Source organism: Lithobates pipiens, unplaced genomic scaffold (genome assembly GCF_037356315.1).
Source record: "Lithobates pipiens isolate NorthernLeopardFrog02 unplaced genomic scaffold, aLitPip1_a1.2 Scaffold_28, whole genome shotgun sequence".
NCBI lineage: Eukaryota > Metazoa > Chordata > Amphibia > Anura > Ranidae > Lithobates > Lithobates pipiens.
Genome location: NW_027507789.1, coordinates 192663499 through 192683351, shown reverse-complemented (window position 1 = coordinate 192683351; position 19853 = coordinate 192663499). Strand labels below are relative to the sequence as shown.

General features: G+C 45.4%; 2 protein-coding genes across 2 annotated transcripts in view; one reads left to right on the top strand and one right to left on the bottom strand.

The window, feature by feature from the left end:
• GDAP1L1 (ganglioside induced differentiation associated protein 1 like 1) overlaps positions 1-19853 on the top strand; it is an 86157-nt gene that overhangs the window by 14667 nt on the left and 51637 nt on the right. Inside the window, exon 2 of the mRNA XM_077460211.1 lies at positions 7337-7529. Coding sequence (XP_077316337.1) covers positions 7337-7529 — 193 coding nt within the window. The remainder of the gene's footprint in view (positions 1-7336; positions 7530-19853) is intronic.
• The window catches only part of OSER1 (oxidative stress responsive serine rich 1), an 88236-nt gene that overhangs the window by 63703 nt on the left and 4680 nt on the right, over positions 1-19853 (bottom strand). The window lies entirely within an intron of this gene.

Genomic DNA, 19853 nt, shown 5'->3' with positions numbered 1-19853 from the left:
TAGTGCCTGACCTCACAAATGCTCTTCTGGAAGAATGGTCAAACATTCCTATAGACACACTCCTAAACCTTGTGGACAGCCTTCCCAGAAGAGTTGAAGCCGCTATAGCTAATATTGAACCCTACAGACTAAGACTGGGATGCCATTAAGGTTCGTGTGCGTGTAAAGGCAGATGTCCCAATACTTTTAGTAATATTGGGGGTTATTTATGAAAGGCAAATCCACTTTGCACTGCAAGTGCACTTGGACATGCAGTCCCTCTAAATCCAAGGGGTAGATCTGAAATGAGTGGAAGCTCTGCTGATTTTATCACCCAATCATGTGCAAGCTAAAATGCTGTTTTTTATTCTCCTTCCATGTCCCCCTCGGATCTACAACGACTTTACTTCCAAGTGCACTTTCGGTGCAAAGTGGATTTTCCTTTAGTAAATAACCCCCATAGTGTAGTTTAATTGGGACCCGGTGGGAGGCAGAGGTGGACAGAATCACTAAAGGACCTCTAGGATGAGATCAATTATTGGGATAGTCCAAGACCCCCTCCCCCCATTCAACTATAGCTCAAGCACAAACACATATTTCACTATGGAGGTTATTTATGAAAGGCAAATCCACTTTGCACTGCAAGTGCACTTGGAAGTAAAGTCGCTGTAGGTCCGAGGAGGATATGCAAGGAAAATAAAAAAACAGCATTTTAACTTGCACATGATTGGATGATAAAATCAGCAGAGCTTCCCCTCATTTCAGATCTACCCCTTAGATTTATAGCGACTGCACTTCCAAGTGCACTGCAGTGCAAAATGGATTTGCCTTTTGTAAATAACCCCCTATGTATAGACAGTATAAAAGGGCTCCAGAGGGCTGCACAATCTGCCCCAGTAGTGGATTTTCCATTGAGGGCACAGGAAAGGTGTAGATTGGCACATAACTTCAGCTGCCCATATCACCACATCTTCTGATCGTTCTGCCATGTGGATTTCACTGAAGGGAACCTCCGCTGATGTAGGCTGTCATCATGGCCCAGATTTGTGACAGCTTCACTTTAAGAAGAAAAATGACCCGTAGGATTTCTACAAACCATCAGCCGATGTATTACTCTGCAGAAACAGGCCACCGTGCCCTGAATGTCAGCGGCGGCCCGGCTTCCCGCCACCACAGCCAAATTGCCTGCTATAATAAACCATAAATCCAATAAGCTTATGCTTAAAAGCGATAGACTAGGCAGGGACAAGATAAATCTCCAGAGGAAATGTGTATTGCCTGCCGCAGAATGTAACAGATATTATCCACAGGAAAGCGAAGAGTCGGCGGGGTTGGGGGGGCATCAGCTTGGACACTTTTTTTTTAACATGTGACTCCACTTATGTAGAGAAATCTCACCCCTCCAGGTGGTGTACGTACATTGGGAGGATTTTATCACACAGCTATATATTCTTACCATTGTGAAGGAATAGCTGTATGATGTATCCTGTCCTTCCTCACACTGATCTCTGAATGGGAGGATCAGCCTTTATTATCGCCAACTGACTTATAATCGGGAAAGCTGCACTCTCTGGATCCATTGGCCAAGAGCCTCTTTCAGACAATCGAATAGGCTGCTGCGTTCACATCTGGACGCAGCTGGATGATTGGCCACGGCCAGTGTATAAGCGGCTAGAAATGCAAATTGTCTGCATCATCCAGGGCTTCTCAGAGCCTCTAATCACAGCTCACCACTCAGATGAGAAGTTCAATGCCAACAGCAGTGACACCAGCTAATTGACTTCAAATCTGGCTGTTCACACAAGGTGTGCTTGGGGCTAGTCAGCGCTGTATCTTGGCCTAGTCTGACAAGGCCCAGGCCCAGGGCTGCCCCCCCGCACAAAAAAACAGCCTCCTCCCGCCTCCTGCACGAAAATAGTCCTCGCCGACTTGCGCTACGTTCAGTGTAGCGCCAGACTTATGGGGCAGGCTGTTCCATGGTCCAGGAGGCAAATTAGTCTGGTGCCCCCATAAAGCGGCCCCACTGCTGCCATGCCGGTATGATAATACCCACCGCTGAGGATGTTCGGACAAATAAGTGAAATAATCCTATGATTACAATCAGTGGCAGCAAACACAAGTCCAAATATCTTACAAGATAGGAGTAATCTTACTAACCCAATGACATAAGGCTGCCCTGATGGGAACTGATAAGGCTGCACTAATGGCCACTGATAAGGTTGCATTGATGGCCACTGACAAGGTTGCATTGATGGCCACTGATACGGTGCATTGATGGGGCTGCACTGATAAGGCAGCACTGAGGGCCACTGATAAGATGGCCCTGATGAGGCAGTAATGATAAACTGCACTGATGGGCACTAATAGGGAAGCACTGATATGCTGCACTGATGGGTAATGATATGCTGCACTGATGGCCACTGATAAGGCTGCACTGATGAAGCTGCACTGACAGGGCGGGTCTTAAACAGAAAGGGGTGTGCCCTTTACAGGAAGGGGTGGGTCATGTTTAAATTAGGGGTGCACAAGTTTAGTCAGGCCTAGGCACAGCACAAAATCTAAATACACCACATGGGCTAGTTTTTATTACCAGCAACAATCACAGATTCCCATTGGCCAATGCTTGTCCGAAAAGAGCCCTAAAGTCGGCCATAGACGGATCAAAATTTTGATCCATGTGTGGCCAGCCTTTCAGTTTTTTTTCCCATTTGATCACTGCTGGCGGCAATCACTGTTTTCTGATGGCTGGGAAACTGCCCGCTGTCAGAATACATTAGCGCATTGGGAGGGATTTCCCCATCAACACTAACTTTTGTTGATGGGGGATTCAAGCAATTTTCTTTCCTTCAACTGGGGGGTTGAAGAAAAGAAAATGGTATAATGTATGGCCGGCCTCGTAACACACGGTACAATTGTTGGCCAACCCAGCGTCTGATCTTTGTCAAAAGGGTATGTGCCAGGATCTTGTCTTGCATACAAATGGTACACAATTGTTGTGCCACAAACACGAATGTAGTGACATACTACAAGGAATTTCAGTTCTTGAGCACCACCCATTGGGCCCCTTCTGCTACTTTCGTGTTTGGTGAGCATTGATTCTGAGCATGCGTGTTTGTACTTTTGACTTTTGTTTGACGGATCTGTGCACAAATCATAGAAAAATCTGACGTCAAACCGCTGTCCAACCCGAAAATTTAATAGCCTGTCATCCTACATTTGTTGGCGGAAAATTGGACAATTGTCAAAAGGAGCGTACTAACAGTAAGATTTTAGGACAACAGTCTGTCAACAGAGAATCCCCTGCCAACAATCGTACCGTGTGTACGAGGCTTAAGGGTGGATTTGGAAAGAATTTTCTTTTGCAAATTTTTTTTACTAATTTTCGTTCAAACTTCGCACCATTAGTGGGCCGAAGCAACAGCTTATTTTTGTGCGGCTATCAAATTTGAGTGATCAGGCATGTTGGAATTTAAAAAAAAAAAACATACGATCTTCTAATCAATGATGGGAGAATCCCATCCCGGAGAGAAAAGAAGAAGATTCCCGGAAAGAAAAGAAGAAGATTCCCGGAAAGAAAAGAAGAAGATTCCCGGAAAGAAAAGAAGATTCCCAAAAAGAAAAGAATATTCCCAAAAAGAAAAGAAGATTCCCGGAAAGAAAAGAAGATTCCCAAAAAGAAAAGAAGATTCCCGGAAAGAAAAGGAGATTCCCGGAAAGAAAAGAAGATTCCCGGGAAGAAAAGAAGTTTCCCAGCCACGAAAATTAATTTCTGTAGCAACATGAGGTGAAATTGAAGATTCCCGGAGAGAGATTCCTGGAAAGAAAAGAAGATTCCCAAAAAGAAAAGATTCCCAGAAAGAAAAGAAGATTCCCAAAAAGAAAAGAAGATTCCCGGAAAGAAAAGGAGATTCCCAGAAAGAAAAGAAGATTCCCGGGAAGAAAAGAAGATTCCCGGGAAGAAAAGAAGTTTCCCAGCCACGAAAATTCATTTCTGTAGCAACATGAGGTGAAATTGAAGATTCCCGGAGAGAGATTCCTGGAAAGAAAAGAAGATTCCCAAAAAGAAAAGATTCCCAGAAAGAAAAGAAGATTCCCAAAAAGAAAAGAAGATTCCCGGAAAGAAAAGGAGATTCCCGGAAAGAAAAGAAGATTCCCGGGAAGAAAAGAAGTTTCCCGGAAAGAAAAGAAGATTCCCGGGAAGAAAAGAAGTTTCCCAGCCACGAAAATTCATTTCTGTAGCAACATGAGGTGAAATTGAAGATTCCCGGAGAGAGATTCCTGGAAAAAAAAGATTCCCAAAAAGAAAAGAAGATTCCCAGAAAGAAAAGAAGATTCCCAGAAAGAAAAGAAGATTCCCAGAAAGAAAAGAAGATTCCCAGAAAGAAAAGAAGATTCCCAAAAAGAAAAGAAGATTCCCGGAAAGAAAAGAAGATTCCCAGAAAGAAAAGAAGATTCCCAAAAAGAAAAGAAGATTCCCGGAAAGAAAAGGAGATTCCCGGAAAGAAAAGCAAATTCCCGGGAGGAAAAGAAGTTTCCCAGCCACGAAAATTCATTTCTGTAGCAACATGAGGTGAAATTGAAGGCTTGATTGGTCAAATTTCGAAATCAATGCCTTGTTTCTATTTTTCAAAAGAAAATTTGTTCAGAATTCGACCCATGTATGGTCTGCATAGGATTACATTCACACCTAAAGCCTCGTACACACGGTACGATTGTTGGCAGGGGATGTTCCTTTTGACAATTGTTGTCCAACTTTCGGCCAACAAATTTTGGCTGACAGGCTAGTAAATTTTCAGTGGACAGCGGTTTGACGTCAGATTTTCATATGGTCAAATCCGTCACGCAAAAGTCGAAAGTACAAACACGCATGCTTGGAATCAATGCTCACCAAACACGAAATTAGCAGAAGGGGCCCAGAGGGTGGCGCTCAAGAGCTGAACAACACGACAATTGTGTACTGTTAGTATGCAAGACAAGATCCTGGGACATGCCCTTTTGACAAAAATCAGATGCTCGGCTGGCTAACAATCGTACTGTGTGTACGGGGCTTAAGGTCAGCCATACATGGGTCGAGTTTAGAAAGAATTTTCCTTGGAAAATCAATTCTAAGAATTTTCTTTCGAATTTTGCACCATTAGTGGGCTGCAGCAAATGGGCAATTTTTGTGAGGCCATTGAATCAGAGTGATGGTGCATGCTGAAATCTTTGAAAAACGAACGATTTAAAGCGGAGTTCCACCCAAAAGTGGAACTTTCCCTTATTCGTCTCCTCCTTCCCTACGGTGCCACATTTGGCACCTTTCAGGAGGGAACGGGGAACTGTTTTTGACAGGTCCCCTTCCCCACTTTCGAAGACAGTGCCGCAGTGCCATCTCTCGGAAGTTCAAGCCCCCCTTCCGCCTTCTCCGCCGCCCTGTCCTCAGGGTCGTCTATAATATTGATTGGACCCTGGGCAAAACATTTCTTGGGCCCCCCCCCATGCAGTTTCGCTCTCCACCTGCTCTGAGAAATACAATAAATAGCAGCTAGACTCAAAATCAGTTTAAGGCATCAGATCAGGCAGCTATTGCGATTGGTTGCCAGAGGTTACAGTGTATCATTACCGCTCACTGACTGGTTGCTAGAGGTTACAGTACATATTACGGCTCACTGATTAGTTACTAGAGGTTACAGCACATGATTTCTGCCTGTTGATTGGTTGCTAGAGATTACCGTGGATATGACCTCAGGGGGACATGGTATACATATCAATGCTGCCAGCCGCTATTTACATATGAATGCCACTGCTATTTACATATGAATGCCAGTAATTTACATGTAAACACAGGGTCTGGAGGTGAGTTATCTGTACACAAGAATAGGGCAAAGCTGGGCAGCATTATTAGCACCACTTCACACTGAGATATCGGGACACAGCACGAGACTAAAACCTCAAAGGACAAGGGAATTTAAACCAGGATAGTTGGCAAGTATGAGGCAGCTGCTTTGGGCCCCACAACAATGACAGGGCCCAGGGCAGCTGCTCCTTTTGCCCTTCCTTAAAAACTGTGCCCTGCCTGTCCTCGCCATGTGCTTTAACCACTTGAACCCCGCTCTAGCGTGCCACAGCTGCGTGCATTGGGCACGGTTGCAAAGTGGCCAGATTTGTGCTTGGTGGGCGGTAACACCTGCTGAAAGTGGCAGGGGGTATAATTCCAGCTGTTGCTGTGAAGAAAGCATGTGTATACCCCTGCAGCTGAAGGGGTTAGTGGGTGGAGGGCAGTAAGGGCTTGTTCATGCTAGCTGTTGGGGGGGGGGGGAGTAAACCAACGCAGTTGAACCACGCTTTTACTGTCCCCGAACCACTACCTTTAAGCTGCAGGAGCCAGGGTGTACACATACTACAGCCACAATGCCTTGCTTCTCACCCGCAGCAGGAATTATTCCCATTGGTGCTTTTCGGCTCTTGGTGTGTATTTAAAGACTCATTCACACTTTTCCTGCACCAGACAATGCACATTTTCATGCACTGAGGCAGCACATTTATTATGAATTGACAGTTAACACCCTTAAAGAGGAGGTCCACCTAAAACAAAAATATTAAAAGCCAGCAGCTACAAATACTGCAGCTGCTGACTTTTAATAAATGGACACTTACCTGTCCCAGGGTCCAGTGATGTCGGCAGCCGAAGCTGATCAAGCTGCTTTGAGAAGCGATTCACATTGGATTGCTTTTCAGAGGGTGTCACCCCTCACCAGCTATTCTAACCCTTTAAAAGCCAACACCATGGTATGCCGGACCTTCAGAGCACATGCGCCGGTGATGTCAGCAACTGCATGCAGGGTGAATGTCTCTTAAACCATGCACGTTTAGGAGATATTTTGCCTACAAGTAAGCTTTACTGTAAGCTTACCAGTAGGTAAAAATAACAAAGCAGGCTTTACTACCGCTTTAAACTAAAGCTGTCACGGGAGAAGCATGGAAGATACCATTGGTGACCTTTCTATCTTAAAATGTTAGTTGCCTGGCATGTATGCTTCAATACTGTGAGTCACTGACCTAAAACGAGTATGCATGTTCTGGGTCAACAACTCAAAAGGTACTAAAGTCAAAAAGGCAGCAAAACAGCCAGGGCACTAGCATTATCTGAAAGAGATTAGCCCCTATATTTACTTTACCAGATACTGAAATAAGATATCAGCCACACAGGGAGTGTATGGTTTTCATCATGTCAGCTAACTCATAGGCTTGCACTGTGGGAAGTATCAGTGAAGCCCAGCTATTGTGTAGTTTTGAAAAGCAGGTGCTAGAGCCTGTGTTAAAAGAAAAATCCTGTACATCCCGTTTAAATGCCAAATTTCTTCTGTACGTGTTCCAGATTCGCCTGGTGATCGCGGAGAAGGGGTTGCCTTGCGAGGAGCGTGATGTTAGCCTACCCCTGGCAGAGCAGAAAGAGCCATGGTTTATGCGCCTGAACCTTGGGGAGGAGGTACCGGTGGTCATTCACGGGGATCACATCATCAGCGACTACAACAAGATCATTGACTATGTGGAGAGCAATTTTGTGGGAGGTAATTTGGTGCACCAGCCGCTGGACCCTGAAGAGGCACAAGCCATCCCGTGTCATTTTTGAAAAGTGCAAAGGTTTTAGTGTACAAACCTGACATGATTGATGGATGTTATAGGGTTAGATAGTTTTTTTTAACTATAAATACATGGCACCCCTCTATAAGGAGATGGTAAATTCTAGTGCACCTCATAGCTGCCTCAGAACAGAAGCATGGAAGATGAAAGGCCTTTTTGTGAGGCTAAACATTTTTAAAGTCCAGTCCAAATAGAGATTTAAAAGAGAAGTACAGTGGGGAAAAATAATTATTTGATTCCCTGCAGATTTTGTAAGTTTGCCCACTTGTATAATTTTTATTTTAAATGATAGAAACAGAATATACACCAAAAATAGAGAAAAATAGAGAAAAAAACACATGATACAAATGCTATAAATTGAGTTGCAGTTCAGTGAGTAAAGTATTTGATCCCCAACCAAAACATGACTTAGTACTTGGTGAAGAAACCCTTGTTGGCAAGCAGAGGTAAATGTTTCTTGTAGTTGGTAACCACAGGTTTGCACACACCTCAGGAGAGATTTTGGTCCACTCTTCTATACAGATCTTCTTGGTTTCTTGGGTGTAACTTGGCAACTCAAAGTTCCAGCTCCCTCCATAAATTTCCTGTAGGATTAAGGTCTGGAGTCTGGCTAGGCCACTCCATGGCCTTAATGTGTTTTTTCTTAAGCCACTGCTTTGTTGCCTTGGCGGTATGTTTTGGGTTATTGTCATGCTGAAAGACCCATCCATGACCCATCTTCATTGTTTTGAGGGAATAAGGTTCTCATCCAAGATTTTACAATACATGGCCCCTTGTCTATTGGCCCCTCAATGCTGAAAAGTCGGTGTGTAACTTTAGTAGAGAAACTGCCCCAAAGCATAATGTTTCCACCTCCGTACTTGACTGTAGGGATGGTGTTCTTAGGGTCGGTCCATAGTGAGCATTTTTCTTCCTCCGAACATAGCAAGTCCCCCTCCTTAAGAAGGCACATGTGCAGTCATGCCAATGAACATCTAAATGATTCAGAGAAGGGTTGGGAGAAAGTGCTGTGGTCAGAGGAGACCAAAATTGAGCTCTTTGGCATTAACTCAACTCGCCATGTTTGGAGAAAGAAAAATGCTGACTATGACCCTAAGAACATCATCCCTACAGTCAAGGTAAATTGGTGACAAACATGGTATACATGTGTAAAAAACAGCAGGTAGATGAATAAATAAATAAAGTGCAATAAAATCAAATGTCCCATGTGCCACTCTATGGACAAAATAGCAATCAAACAAAATAGTAATCCATAAGTCAATCAAAAGTTGATGGGTAAGTGATGAATCTCTTCACCAAGAACAGTGAATGAATGGCTGATGCCTACGCAATCCAATGTGATGATACCTCTGTGCACTAGCCTCTCATCTTACTACTGTAAGGTAATAGCATGAAAAATCTTAGCCAAGTGCTTCAAATGGCCTCCGGGGGTTCTCTAGGGGTCCTTCTCTGGTAGGTCCCTGATTCCTTATGGTGAATGGTTCCTCCTCTATGGTATCCTCGATATCAGTGGTAAATGTGGGAGAAAGGTTACAGATAGTGTAGTAACGTTTAATAAAAAAAGTAAAAGCATATCTGGTACATTCACTTTTAAAAGAAATGAACAAACAATCAATGAGCGGCAAGCTCATACTCCTGCGTCACTTTTGCCCATTTAATCGTAGTCTCGTGTTCACTTAGTATATTGCGGTCATAATGCCTAAGACCCAGGGCCAGAGATTATGAATAAATATTGATAAGATGAATTGATATGTTATATTATGGGCATTGACCTATAAGAACAAATGTGATGTAGAGAAAACAATGACATTAAATAACGACTAGGGGGTATGCATAGAGCCCAGGGATACCGGAGGCAAGGCAGTAATAAACATAAAGCCTGGGCCATGATGATTATGACAGATGAATAAAAATAGAAATACAATTAAAAACTGAGCAGGCTTAAATATACACTCTGTCACATGAATAAAGCAATGTTGTCCCCCAAAGTGAAAAACTGCTAAATGGACACAGGTATGAGTGAGAGATGAAGCAGAGAGGCACTGATTACAGTGCCTAATTAATGTATCGGAGCCCAATAGTTATCAAAAATTATGAAGAGGAAATTGATGAAATAAAGCTCTGACAGAGAAAATTAATGTAGGGAGTATGGAAAATGTATTGATGAAATAAAAGCCTAATTAAAAAACTAGATGTGGACGGTACAGCAATCACTAATATTACATATGGGGTAATCAAAAATCCTTGATGAAACAATTTTAATCGAACTCAATGTTGAGTCCATGAGGTGTAAATGTATCCATTAAAAATATCCATTTTGATTCAAGTTGATTAAGGATTCTATCCTTATTGCTACTTTGTCAGTATTTTATGTAGGGTACAATTCCCCAAAATTTCAAATGTGTGGGATCTTTATTGTGAAATCTGGCAAAATGTTTGGACACACTATGCTTATCATATCCTTTCAGGATATTTTGAACATGTTCTTTTAGACGGATCCTCAGCAGTCTCTTTGTACCACCAATATATCATAAATATTATCAACAGAAGACAGGAGTGACCATGAGAGCCAAGTTTGCATCTGGTATGACAGGGCTTTTCATGGCTCAATGGGAAGAAAAATCTATTTTTTGCAATCCACCGGCAGAACTTGTACGCTACAGAAGGTACATTGACGATGTTTTCATTTTGTGGAAGGGCGACTGTGAAAAGCTACAAGAATTTCTAATATCAAATCAAATTATCATGGGAAATGAATGATAAAACCTTCCTTGATATAGAAATTACTTGAGAAGATGCTAAATCTATCACAAGAGCACATTTCAAGAATGTACTGTATTTATTGGCGTATAACACTCACTTTTTCACCATGGAAATTGGGTGCAAATAGCGTGTGCGTGTTATACGCCAATACAAAAATGTACGTTTTTTCCTGAAACTTCGCTTTTAAAATGAATGTGCGTGTTATACACCTGTGCGTGTTATAAGCCGATAAATACGGTAGATCGAAACAGCTATCCACCTATTGAAAGTTGTCACCATAAGAATTGGCTTTTTAATATAACCAAAGGCCAACTTATGCGTCTGAGATGCAATTGTACCAATGTAGGAGATTATATAGCGCAAGCTAAAATGATAGGAAACAGATTTGTACATAAAGGATACAATAAGAGATTTATAGAAGAAAGAATTACTGAGGTAGCACAAAGGGATAGAGGAAAACTGATTAGAGACAAGACACAACAAGATCGTCAATTATTCTGGATTATAGTATACAATATAGAAAAATAGAGAAGATAATACAACGTCACTGGCATATTTTACAGACAGACATCTTCAGGGTATATTACCTAATAAATATTGCTGTTACTGATTAAAATTGTCGTGTTCGATTAATCAATTTTTTTAAATCGATTAATCCACTAATTTTGATTAATTATAACTCGCATACAGATCCAGCTACTTTTAGCTGATCTTCTTGCATTGCAACTCTGCATTAGTCAGTGGTAAATGTGGTATACATTATATACAATCACCGGACACTAGTTCGTTTCCACAATCCGTGACTGAACTTCACAGTTCACACTAATACGTTTTAAATTGAAACTGTAGCACTGACGTAAGTATATTTTTTTCCACAGTAGCGTGACAATCCCTCCACCTCCGGTCTAACTAATCACTCACACCTTATGGCATGGATCCCTGTGCAAACAGGTGGTCATGTAAGCGGGTATCAAAAGGGTTAACACGGACCATAAACTTCTCTCACGTCTCCTTAGATCTCAGCAAGGACGCCAGGTCATGGGTAGAAAGAAAAGATCTAAGTGCTCACCGCTTAAGTATAAGATTACATTTTTGTGTTCAAACACAAACTACTCAAATAAAGATGATAAAAACACAGCATGTAAAGCCGACAATCGTGTTAGTTCTGTAGGGCAGCAGTAGGTGACGTCATGCGTAGCTCCTCCCCGAGCAAGTTACGTTCAATCAGAACTTCAATGTCACCAGACTCCTCCCACTTCCCTTCGTTAGCAGATGGAGGCACTTGGGAAAGGGGGGAGGTGTCCAGTGACATCGATGTTGGGGAAGGGGGGAGGAGTCCAGTGACATTGATGTCCGTGACGTCACCGGATCTCCGACGGAACTCCCTGAAGCCGGCGGAGAGGTGAGTACTGATCAAAAGAATTTGGATCGATCAAAAAAATATCGATTAATCGAGGAATTCATCTTTAATTTCCACAGCCCTACTAATAAACCTAGATTAATTTACAAAAGAGCTCCCACCATCTGTGATCAGGTGGTGAAAAGTATTATAGATCTCCCCAAAAAGGGTTTTACCTTCTTTACTGGAAAGGGTTTCTACCCCTGCAAAAGATACTTCACATGGACATGAACCAAACGACCCAATGAAAGGGGGCGTGTCCAAGATGGCCGACTGAGCGGACGCACTTGCTGAGAGCTCCGGCCGATCATCCGCTGCAAACGACCCTTAGCCCTGCAGATACCGCTCGTGGAGCAGCCTAATCCTGTGAGCACGATCCCGGGAGGGGATGATCAAAGGTAGGGGCAATTCCGGTTGCCGTAAGACCCCCGCATCGGCCAAATCAAAGCCGAGGCCTAACTCCGGCCTGTCTCCGGACCCGAAGCCTGCGGCCAGCATGGCGTCTCCGTCGGAAGATCCGGACCCGGCGCTCTCAGAGCAGTCGAATTTTACGGCGCTGATGCAGGCTATCACCACCTGCCAATCTACCCTGACGGGCAAGATCGAGTCGGTGCAACTCGATATCAGCCTTATCCGCAGAGATATGGATTCGTTCCGCGCCCGGCTGACTGAAGCGGAGCGGCGGGTGGGTGACTCTGAGGACGTGCTGCGAGACCACTCCGGGACACTCAGAACGCTGCAGACCAGGGTGAAGATACTGGAAAGCAGGGCAGAAGATTCTGAGAACAGGAATCGAAGGAATAACCTTCGCATTGTGGGACTGCCTGAGGGGGCGGAAGGAGCAGACCCCCACACCTTCACAGAAAACCTGCTTCGCACACTCCTGCCCCAGGCACCTTTTTCAAGTTTCTTCACGGTGGAGAGGGCACATAGAATGCCTGCCGTCCGGACCATTCCGGGGGCTCCTCCACGCACCTTCATCCTTCGCCTTCTCCACTTTCGGGACCGAGATTTGGTGCTGCGGGAGGCACGCAAGGTGGAGGCCCTTACCTATGAGGGGGCGCGACTGATGATCTTCCCGGACTATTCTATCGATACCCAGAAGTTACGTCGATCATTTGACCAGGTTAAGCTGAACCTCCGCAATAGACGAATTAAGTACAGTATGTTGTTCCCGGCCCGACTTCGTGTGCAAGATGGTGAAACGGTTCGTTTCTTCACATCGCCGGAAGAGGCTGCGACCTGGTTGGAAACCTTGCCGAGGAACAGGGATGATCGGTGAGCTGCCCCTGGGGTGCTGTTTGCTGGATTTTCACCTGTACCCTACCTTCAATTTACGCGGCGCCCCAGCCGGACTCGTTGGACATGGGCCGGCTTGAGCTCCGTTTTGTGACAATGGCGGTGTTCTACTACTTTACTTCCCGTTTGACTGCCTACTATTTTTACTGTGCCTGAGCCTATTCTGAATATGACTTTCATTTGTTGGTGGCGCATTACTTATTTCTTTTGTTATGCAACAGTTCTTCTTTCAAGACTCTGCCCCCGGCTCCTGCCGGGTGAACTTAGATAATCATGCCTCTGCAGGGCCCTTTTATCCGACAGATGGTCTGGGCCGGACTTGTGGTGCTCAGAAGGTTGCACACATGGTGCTCATCTTTTCATGCATCCCCATGGTTATTGCCAGGGCGGTTTGGTTTGGGGTTAGGACACACCGAAGTTTGGGGGGTGGTGTCGGGGTGGGGGGTGGGGGGGGGGGTTTTGGGTATGGTGTTCAGGAAATTCTTTTGTATGTATTATTCTTTGTTTCTATGTGCATTGCTGAGGTCAGATTCTTGCTATAGGTTTGCAGTGTCAAGGGAGGAATTTTGGGAATGTATATTTACTACTGTGGGGGGTGGGGAGGTTCGGATTTGTGGAATAGCAGGTGGTCTCCTGGGTCTCGGGTTGTGGTTTCCGGGAGGCCGCGTCTTTTTCTGTGAGATGACTCTATGGCTCCTCTAACCATTCTGTCCTGGAACGTGCGAGGCCTAAACTCGAGGCTCAAACGTTCCCTGGTATTCACATATCTCAAGCAGTACTCTCCACAGATCTGCATACTGCAGGAGACTCATCTGACGGGTGGGAAGACGCTGGCCCTCAGGAAACCCTGGGTTGGGGCATATTATCACTCTACTTACTCGGTGTATGCCAGGGGGGTCAGTGTTCTGGTGCACAGGTCTCTTCAGTTCAACCTGTTAGATCTCCATTTAGATCCGGGTGGCAGGTATGTGGTGATCCATGCCATGTGTAATGGATTGGAGATGCTGGTGATGGGTGTCTATGTTCCACCGCCGGCTACCATGGAGCTCCTTAACAAGTTGACCCCTATCATGGCATTGTACCCAGGTGCTGCTATATTGTTGGCAGGTGACCTTAATATGACCCCAAACCCTTCTCTAGATAGGTTTCGGGGGGGGCGGGTCAGAGCTCCCCGCTTATGACCTGGATGGATCTCTACGGGCTCACTGATATCTGGCGGTGGAAACATCCTACTGATAAACAATACACGTGCCATTCTGCCACTTATGCTTCTTTTTCAAGGATTGACCTGCTGCTGGCAGACGCTTTGCTACTGCCCCGCACGGTCAATGTGGAAATCTTGCCTAGGGGTATATCAGATCACGCTCCCATGCTGCTGCGGCTTGAGGTGGGCCCCACTTTGGGGCCAGCCATGTGGCGACTTTCTGGTTATTGGGTGGCGGACGAGCGGGTTGTCCCGGAGGTGGAGGGGGAGTTGGGAGCTTACTGGGGGGTAAATGCCGGCACCGCGACGTCCCCGGTGCTATGGGACGCTTTTAAGGCCTACGCCAGAGGTCAATATCAGATTGCCATTTCCAAGGCCCGGAAGCATTCTAGGTTGGCACTGGCGGAGGCGGAGAAGAAGGCGCAGGAGCTTGAGAGAGTTTACACGCTGGGGGGTGGCGGAGCCTCCTATACTGCCTTGCAGTCGGTACACAGGGAGATCGCTTTGCTCAGGACAGAGGGTAGTAGAAAGATCTTGTTGGCCCAATCACAACGCATTTTCGAACAGGGGGAAAAAACGGGTAGACTCTTGGCCTGGTTGGCTAGGGAGAGGGCTTCTGTGGCGCATATCGCCAGGATCAGAGGGGAACACGGTGAGGTGATCTCAGACCCTTCTCAAATTAACGCTCGATTTGTACAATATTACAAGGCCCTTTATGCTCCTAGGGAGGTTTTTACTCTGGCAGCGCTTGGTCACTTTTTAGACCAGGTTGACTTTCCGCAGCTCTCTGATGGTGACCGTACCCGCCTGGAGGCCCCGATCTCTCTTGAAGAGGTTCAGGCGGCTATTGCCTCCCTCAAGGGTTCGAAAACTCCGGGCCCAGATGGCCTACCGGCAGAGTTCTATAAAATGCATGCTGACACACTTGCGCCGCGCTTTCACGCCCTACTCCGTACTATGCTAGCAGAGGGGAGTCTGCCGCCCACTATGTCCGAGGCGGTGATAGTCGTTATCCCTAAACCAAATAAGGACCCTGAGTGTTGCTCCTCCTATCGCCCAATTTCTCTGCTTAATGTTGACGCAAAGATAGTGACAAAGATTTTGGCAAATCGGCTTAACTCTGTTATCTTGACCCTGGTTCATGGTGATCAAACAGGCTTTATGCCGGGCAAGGGCACTGACATTAACATTAGACGCCTCTATACCCACATTTCTAGGGCGAGGGTGGGTCAGGGACAAGGAGTAGTGGCGTCGCTCGACGCGGAAAAAGCGTTCGACTCTGTTGAATGGCAATTTCTCTGGGGAGTTTTAGAGCGCTTTCACTTTGGCCCCAAATTTATCTCCTGGATTCGGCTGCTTTATAACCACCCCGTGGCCAGAATTCGCACCAATGGTGCGGTGTCAGAGGAGTTTGCGTTGGGTAGAGGCACGAGGCAGGGGTGCCCTCTGTCCCCTGGCCTCTTTGCGCTGGCAGTAGAGCCCCTGGCCATACTTTTAAGGGCGTCGGAGGAATTTGTGGGGCTGCGGGTGGGCCCCCTTAGAGAGAAAATTTCGCTTTATGCAGACGACGCACTCCTTTACCTACCTGATGCATCTGCCTCCTTACAGAGGGCCCTATGTATCATGGAGGAATTCGCTTCCTTCTCGGGAATTAGGATTAACTGGGATAAATCCTTGTTGTTCTCACTCTCTCAAGACCCTCGGGATGAAGTCACGCCAACGCCACTGAAATTTGTTCAGGGGTTCCGTTACTTGGGAATTCTAGTGCGAGGAGATCCCAAGCAATACCTAGTTGACAACGTGTACCCTATCTTAGACGACCTGACTGTCAGGTGCCAAGTGTGGAAGTCTTTGCCCTTGTCACCGGTGGGTAGAATCAATCTCTTGAAGATGACCTTTTTGCCAAAGTTTTTGTATGTCTTTCGAAACACCCCTACCCCGATCCCGAATTCCTTCTTCCTCAGGGCGGATCGGGTGATCAATACGTTTATTTGGGCTGGAGCGGTGCCCAGGGTGGGGAGGCGGGCCCTTCAGCTGCCTCTTTCGGCTGGGGGACTGGCCTTGCCATGCCTGAAACAATACTATTGGGCGGCGGTGCTGGTGACAGTGAGGTGGTGGTTTGTGCAATCGAGGTCCAATCCGTCGGTCAACCTAGAGGCGGCCATTCTGGGGTCTTATGCTGCGCTTAGTAATTTGGTATTTAGGGGCCCTAAAGCTCACCCTACGGTAACGTCGAATATGGCGACGATGGTGCGTGTGTGGATGCAGGTGTCGAGGAAACTTAACGGTCCTCTGAAGGTCTCACCCCATACGCCGTTGTGGGGCAACCCGCAGTTGCGCCATTTCAACTCTGTCCCGGATCCTGCCCTGTGGGCCAAATATGGCATCACGACCATACAGCAGATTATGCCTAGGGGGGTCCTCCTAAATTTTGATACCCTTAAGAGGGATTTCGGGTTGCCGAATAAGATGTTTTTTCGATACCTGCAGCTGCGCCATGCGGCGCGGGCCCAATTCCCTGCCCCAATCTCGGTCTGCTCGCACCAGATTGAAAAGTTTCTCATCTCCAAGTATGCTGATCGTGTCCTCTCCTCCTTGTACCTCAGGCTCTCCGCTTCGGAACCCGTAGCAGAGTCTGCGCTTTTTCGCAAGTGGAGGTCTGATCTTCCATCACTGAGTGAGGAGGACTGGCAGGAAGGCATCCAGAATTATATCCCCCGGATGATCTCTGCGCGCGATAGATTCATTCAACTGAAGTTTCTTCATAGGGCTTACTACACTCCACAGAGACTCTCGAGAATATACCCACTAAGCTCCGATAGATGTCCGAAATGTGATGTGGAGGTTGGGACATTTATGCATGTAGTGTGGGAATGTTCAGTTATTCAGACCTTCTGGAGGGAGGTGGTGGGGGTTCTGAATTCGGTGGGGGGCCTCTCGGTGGGGATGGACCCTGTGGTCCTGCTGTTGGGGGTGTGTGACGGAGTGGTGGTGGGTACGCATAGATAACTGTTTGTATTTTATGCGGCATTTTATGCCAGGAAGACCATTCTCCTTAACTGGAAGAAGGCGGACCCCCCTGGGATTTCTCAATGGAAAGGGTTGATTGACTCCGCTCTTCCACTATATAAGTTGACTTACATGAGTCGGAAGTGCCCGGCTAAATTCGACAAGATTTGGGGATCTTGGGTGGGAGTGTAGATGGGTCAACCGTGGGATGGGTGGTTGTAGGATCTGGGATGTTCTCTTGTATTTACTTGATCACTACTGAATGCTACGAGTAAAATGCAGTATTGATGTGGTTTGTCTATTCCTATGAGCTGTATCTGGAGGCTTGGCCTTTGATTTCTTTTCCCCCCTCCCCCCCCCCCTCTTCCTCCTCTCCTTCTTTTTCCCTTTTACCATATTTCCTCTCCTCTACCTTTTGACCCTCATCAGCTGATCTGTAAGTTTGATTAACCGACTGTATACTGAACACTGTGTTATGTTGTGTTGTACGATGCACTGTTGTATTGTACCGATGTTTGTTTATTTCATTTAATGGTGATAAATAAAAACTTACCTGTTAAAAAAAAAAAACGACCCAATGAAAAAAAGTTCAACTTTAAATCAACATGTAATGGAACTGTGTATAATATACAAGATTTTATAGGATGCAATACTGAGGGGGCAGTATATGCCTTAAGCCGCGTACACACGGGCGGACTGTCTGGCCAACTAAGTCCGTCAGACAATCCGACGGACAGTCCGTCCTACTTTTGAATGAACGGACTTGACCACACACGATGAACAGACAGTCCGTTGAAAGCTTGCGCGATGACGTGTACAGCACGTACGACGGGACTAGAAATAGGACGTCCAATACACAGCAATGCAACCTTCCGCCGTGTAAATCCTTTCTGAGCATGCGCCATACTTAGTCCGCCCAACTAGCCTACTCACGAGCGGACTGTCCGCTGAAACCAAAGTTGGACGGACAATATTACGGAAATTCCGAAATACTTAGTCCGCCAGACTGCACGCTGAAAAAGTCCGCTGAAGCCCACACACGAGCGGACTGTCCGCTGAAATGTGTTTCAGCGGACTAAGTTGGACAGACAGTCCGCCCGTGTGTACGCGGCTTTAGAATGTAGCTCCGGACTGCAACTATATTGGTCGTACAAAGAGACTCCTGAGGATCCGTCTAAAAGAACATGTTCAAAATATCCTGAAAGGATATGATAAGCATAGTGTGTCCAAACATTTTGCCAGATTTCACAATAAAGAACCCACACATTTGACATTTTGGGGAATTGTACCCTACATAAAACACTGACAAGGTAGCCATAAGGTTAGAACCCTTAGTCAACTTGAATCAAAATGGATATTTTTAATGGATACATTTACACCTCATGGACTCAACATTGAGTTTGATTTAAATAGTTTCATCAATGATTTTTGATTAGCCCATATGTAATATTAGTGATTGCTGTACCGTCCACATCTACTTTTTTAATTAGGCTTTTATTTCATCAATTTCCTCTTCATCATTTCTGATATCTATTGTATTTACTGGCCACCGATACATTAATTAGGTGCTGTGATCAGTGCCTCTCTGCTTCATCTCTCACTCATACCTGTGTCCATTTAGCAGTTTTTCACTTTGGGGGACAACATTGCTTTATTCATGTGACAGAGTGCATATTTAAGCCTGCTCAGTTTTAAATCTTATTTTTATTCATCTGTCATAATCATCATGGCCCAGGCTTTATGTTTATTCCTGCCTTGCCTCCAGTATCCCTGGGCTCTATGCATACCCCCTAGTCGTTAGTTAATGTAATCGTTTTCTCTTTATCTCAGTTGTTATTATAGGTCAATGCCCATAATATAACATATCAATTCATCTTATTAATATTTATTCACAATCTCTGGCCCTGGGTCTTAGGCATTATGACTGCAATATGCCAAGTGAACACGAGACTACGATAAAATGGCCGCTATAATAATATCCATATGGGAGACTATTGCAAAAATGGCCACCGCAATAGATTTCAAAAGTGAGCTACGAGAAAATGGCCACCACAATGTAATTGAACTACACTATTTAAGGACACTCATCTCTGCCTGTCGTTATCCTCTAATGACGTCATGTGGGTCATGTGACGCTACACGTCAGGATTGAGCGATAGGCCAAACTGGAAGTGACTCAGGAATACGAGCTTGTCGCTCGTGGGTTGTTTGTTTGTTAATTCCTTTTAAAAGTGAGTTTACCAGCTATGCTTTCACTTCAATATATTTTATAAAGCATTACTACACTATCTGGAACTTTTTTTCTACATTTACCACTGATATCGAGGATACCATAGAGGAGGCACCATTCACCATAAGGAACTACCTACCTGTCAGACGTACCAGAGAAGGAGCCTTTTAGAGGACCCCTGGAGGCCATTTGAAGCACTTGTGCATACAGAGCTGTCATCACATTGGATTGGCTAGGCATCAGAAATTCATTCACTGTTCATGGTGAAGGGATTCATCACTTATCCATCAACTTTTAATTGACTTATGAATTACTATTTTGTTTTATTGCTTTTTTGTGCATAGAGT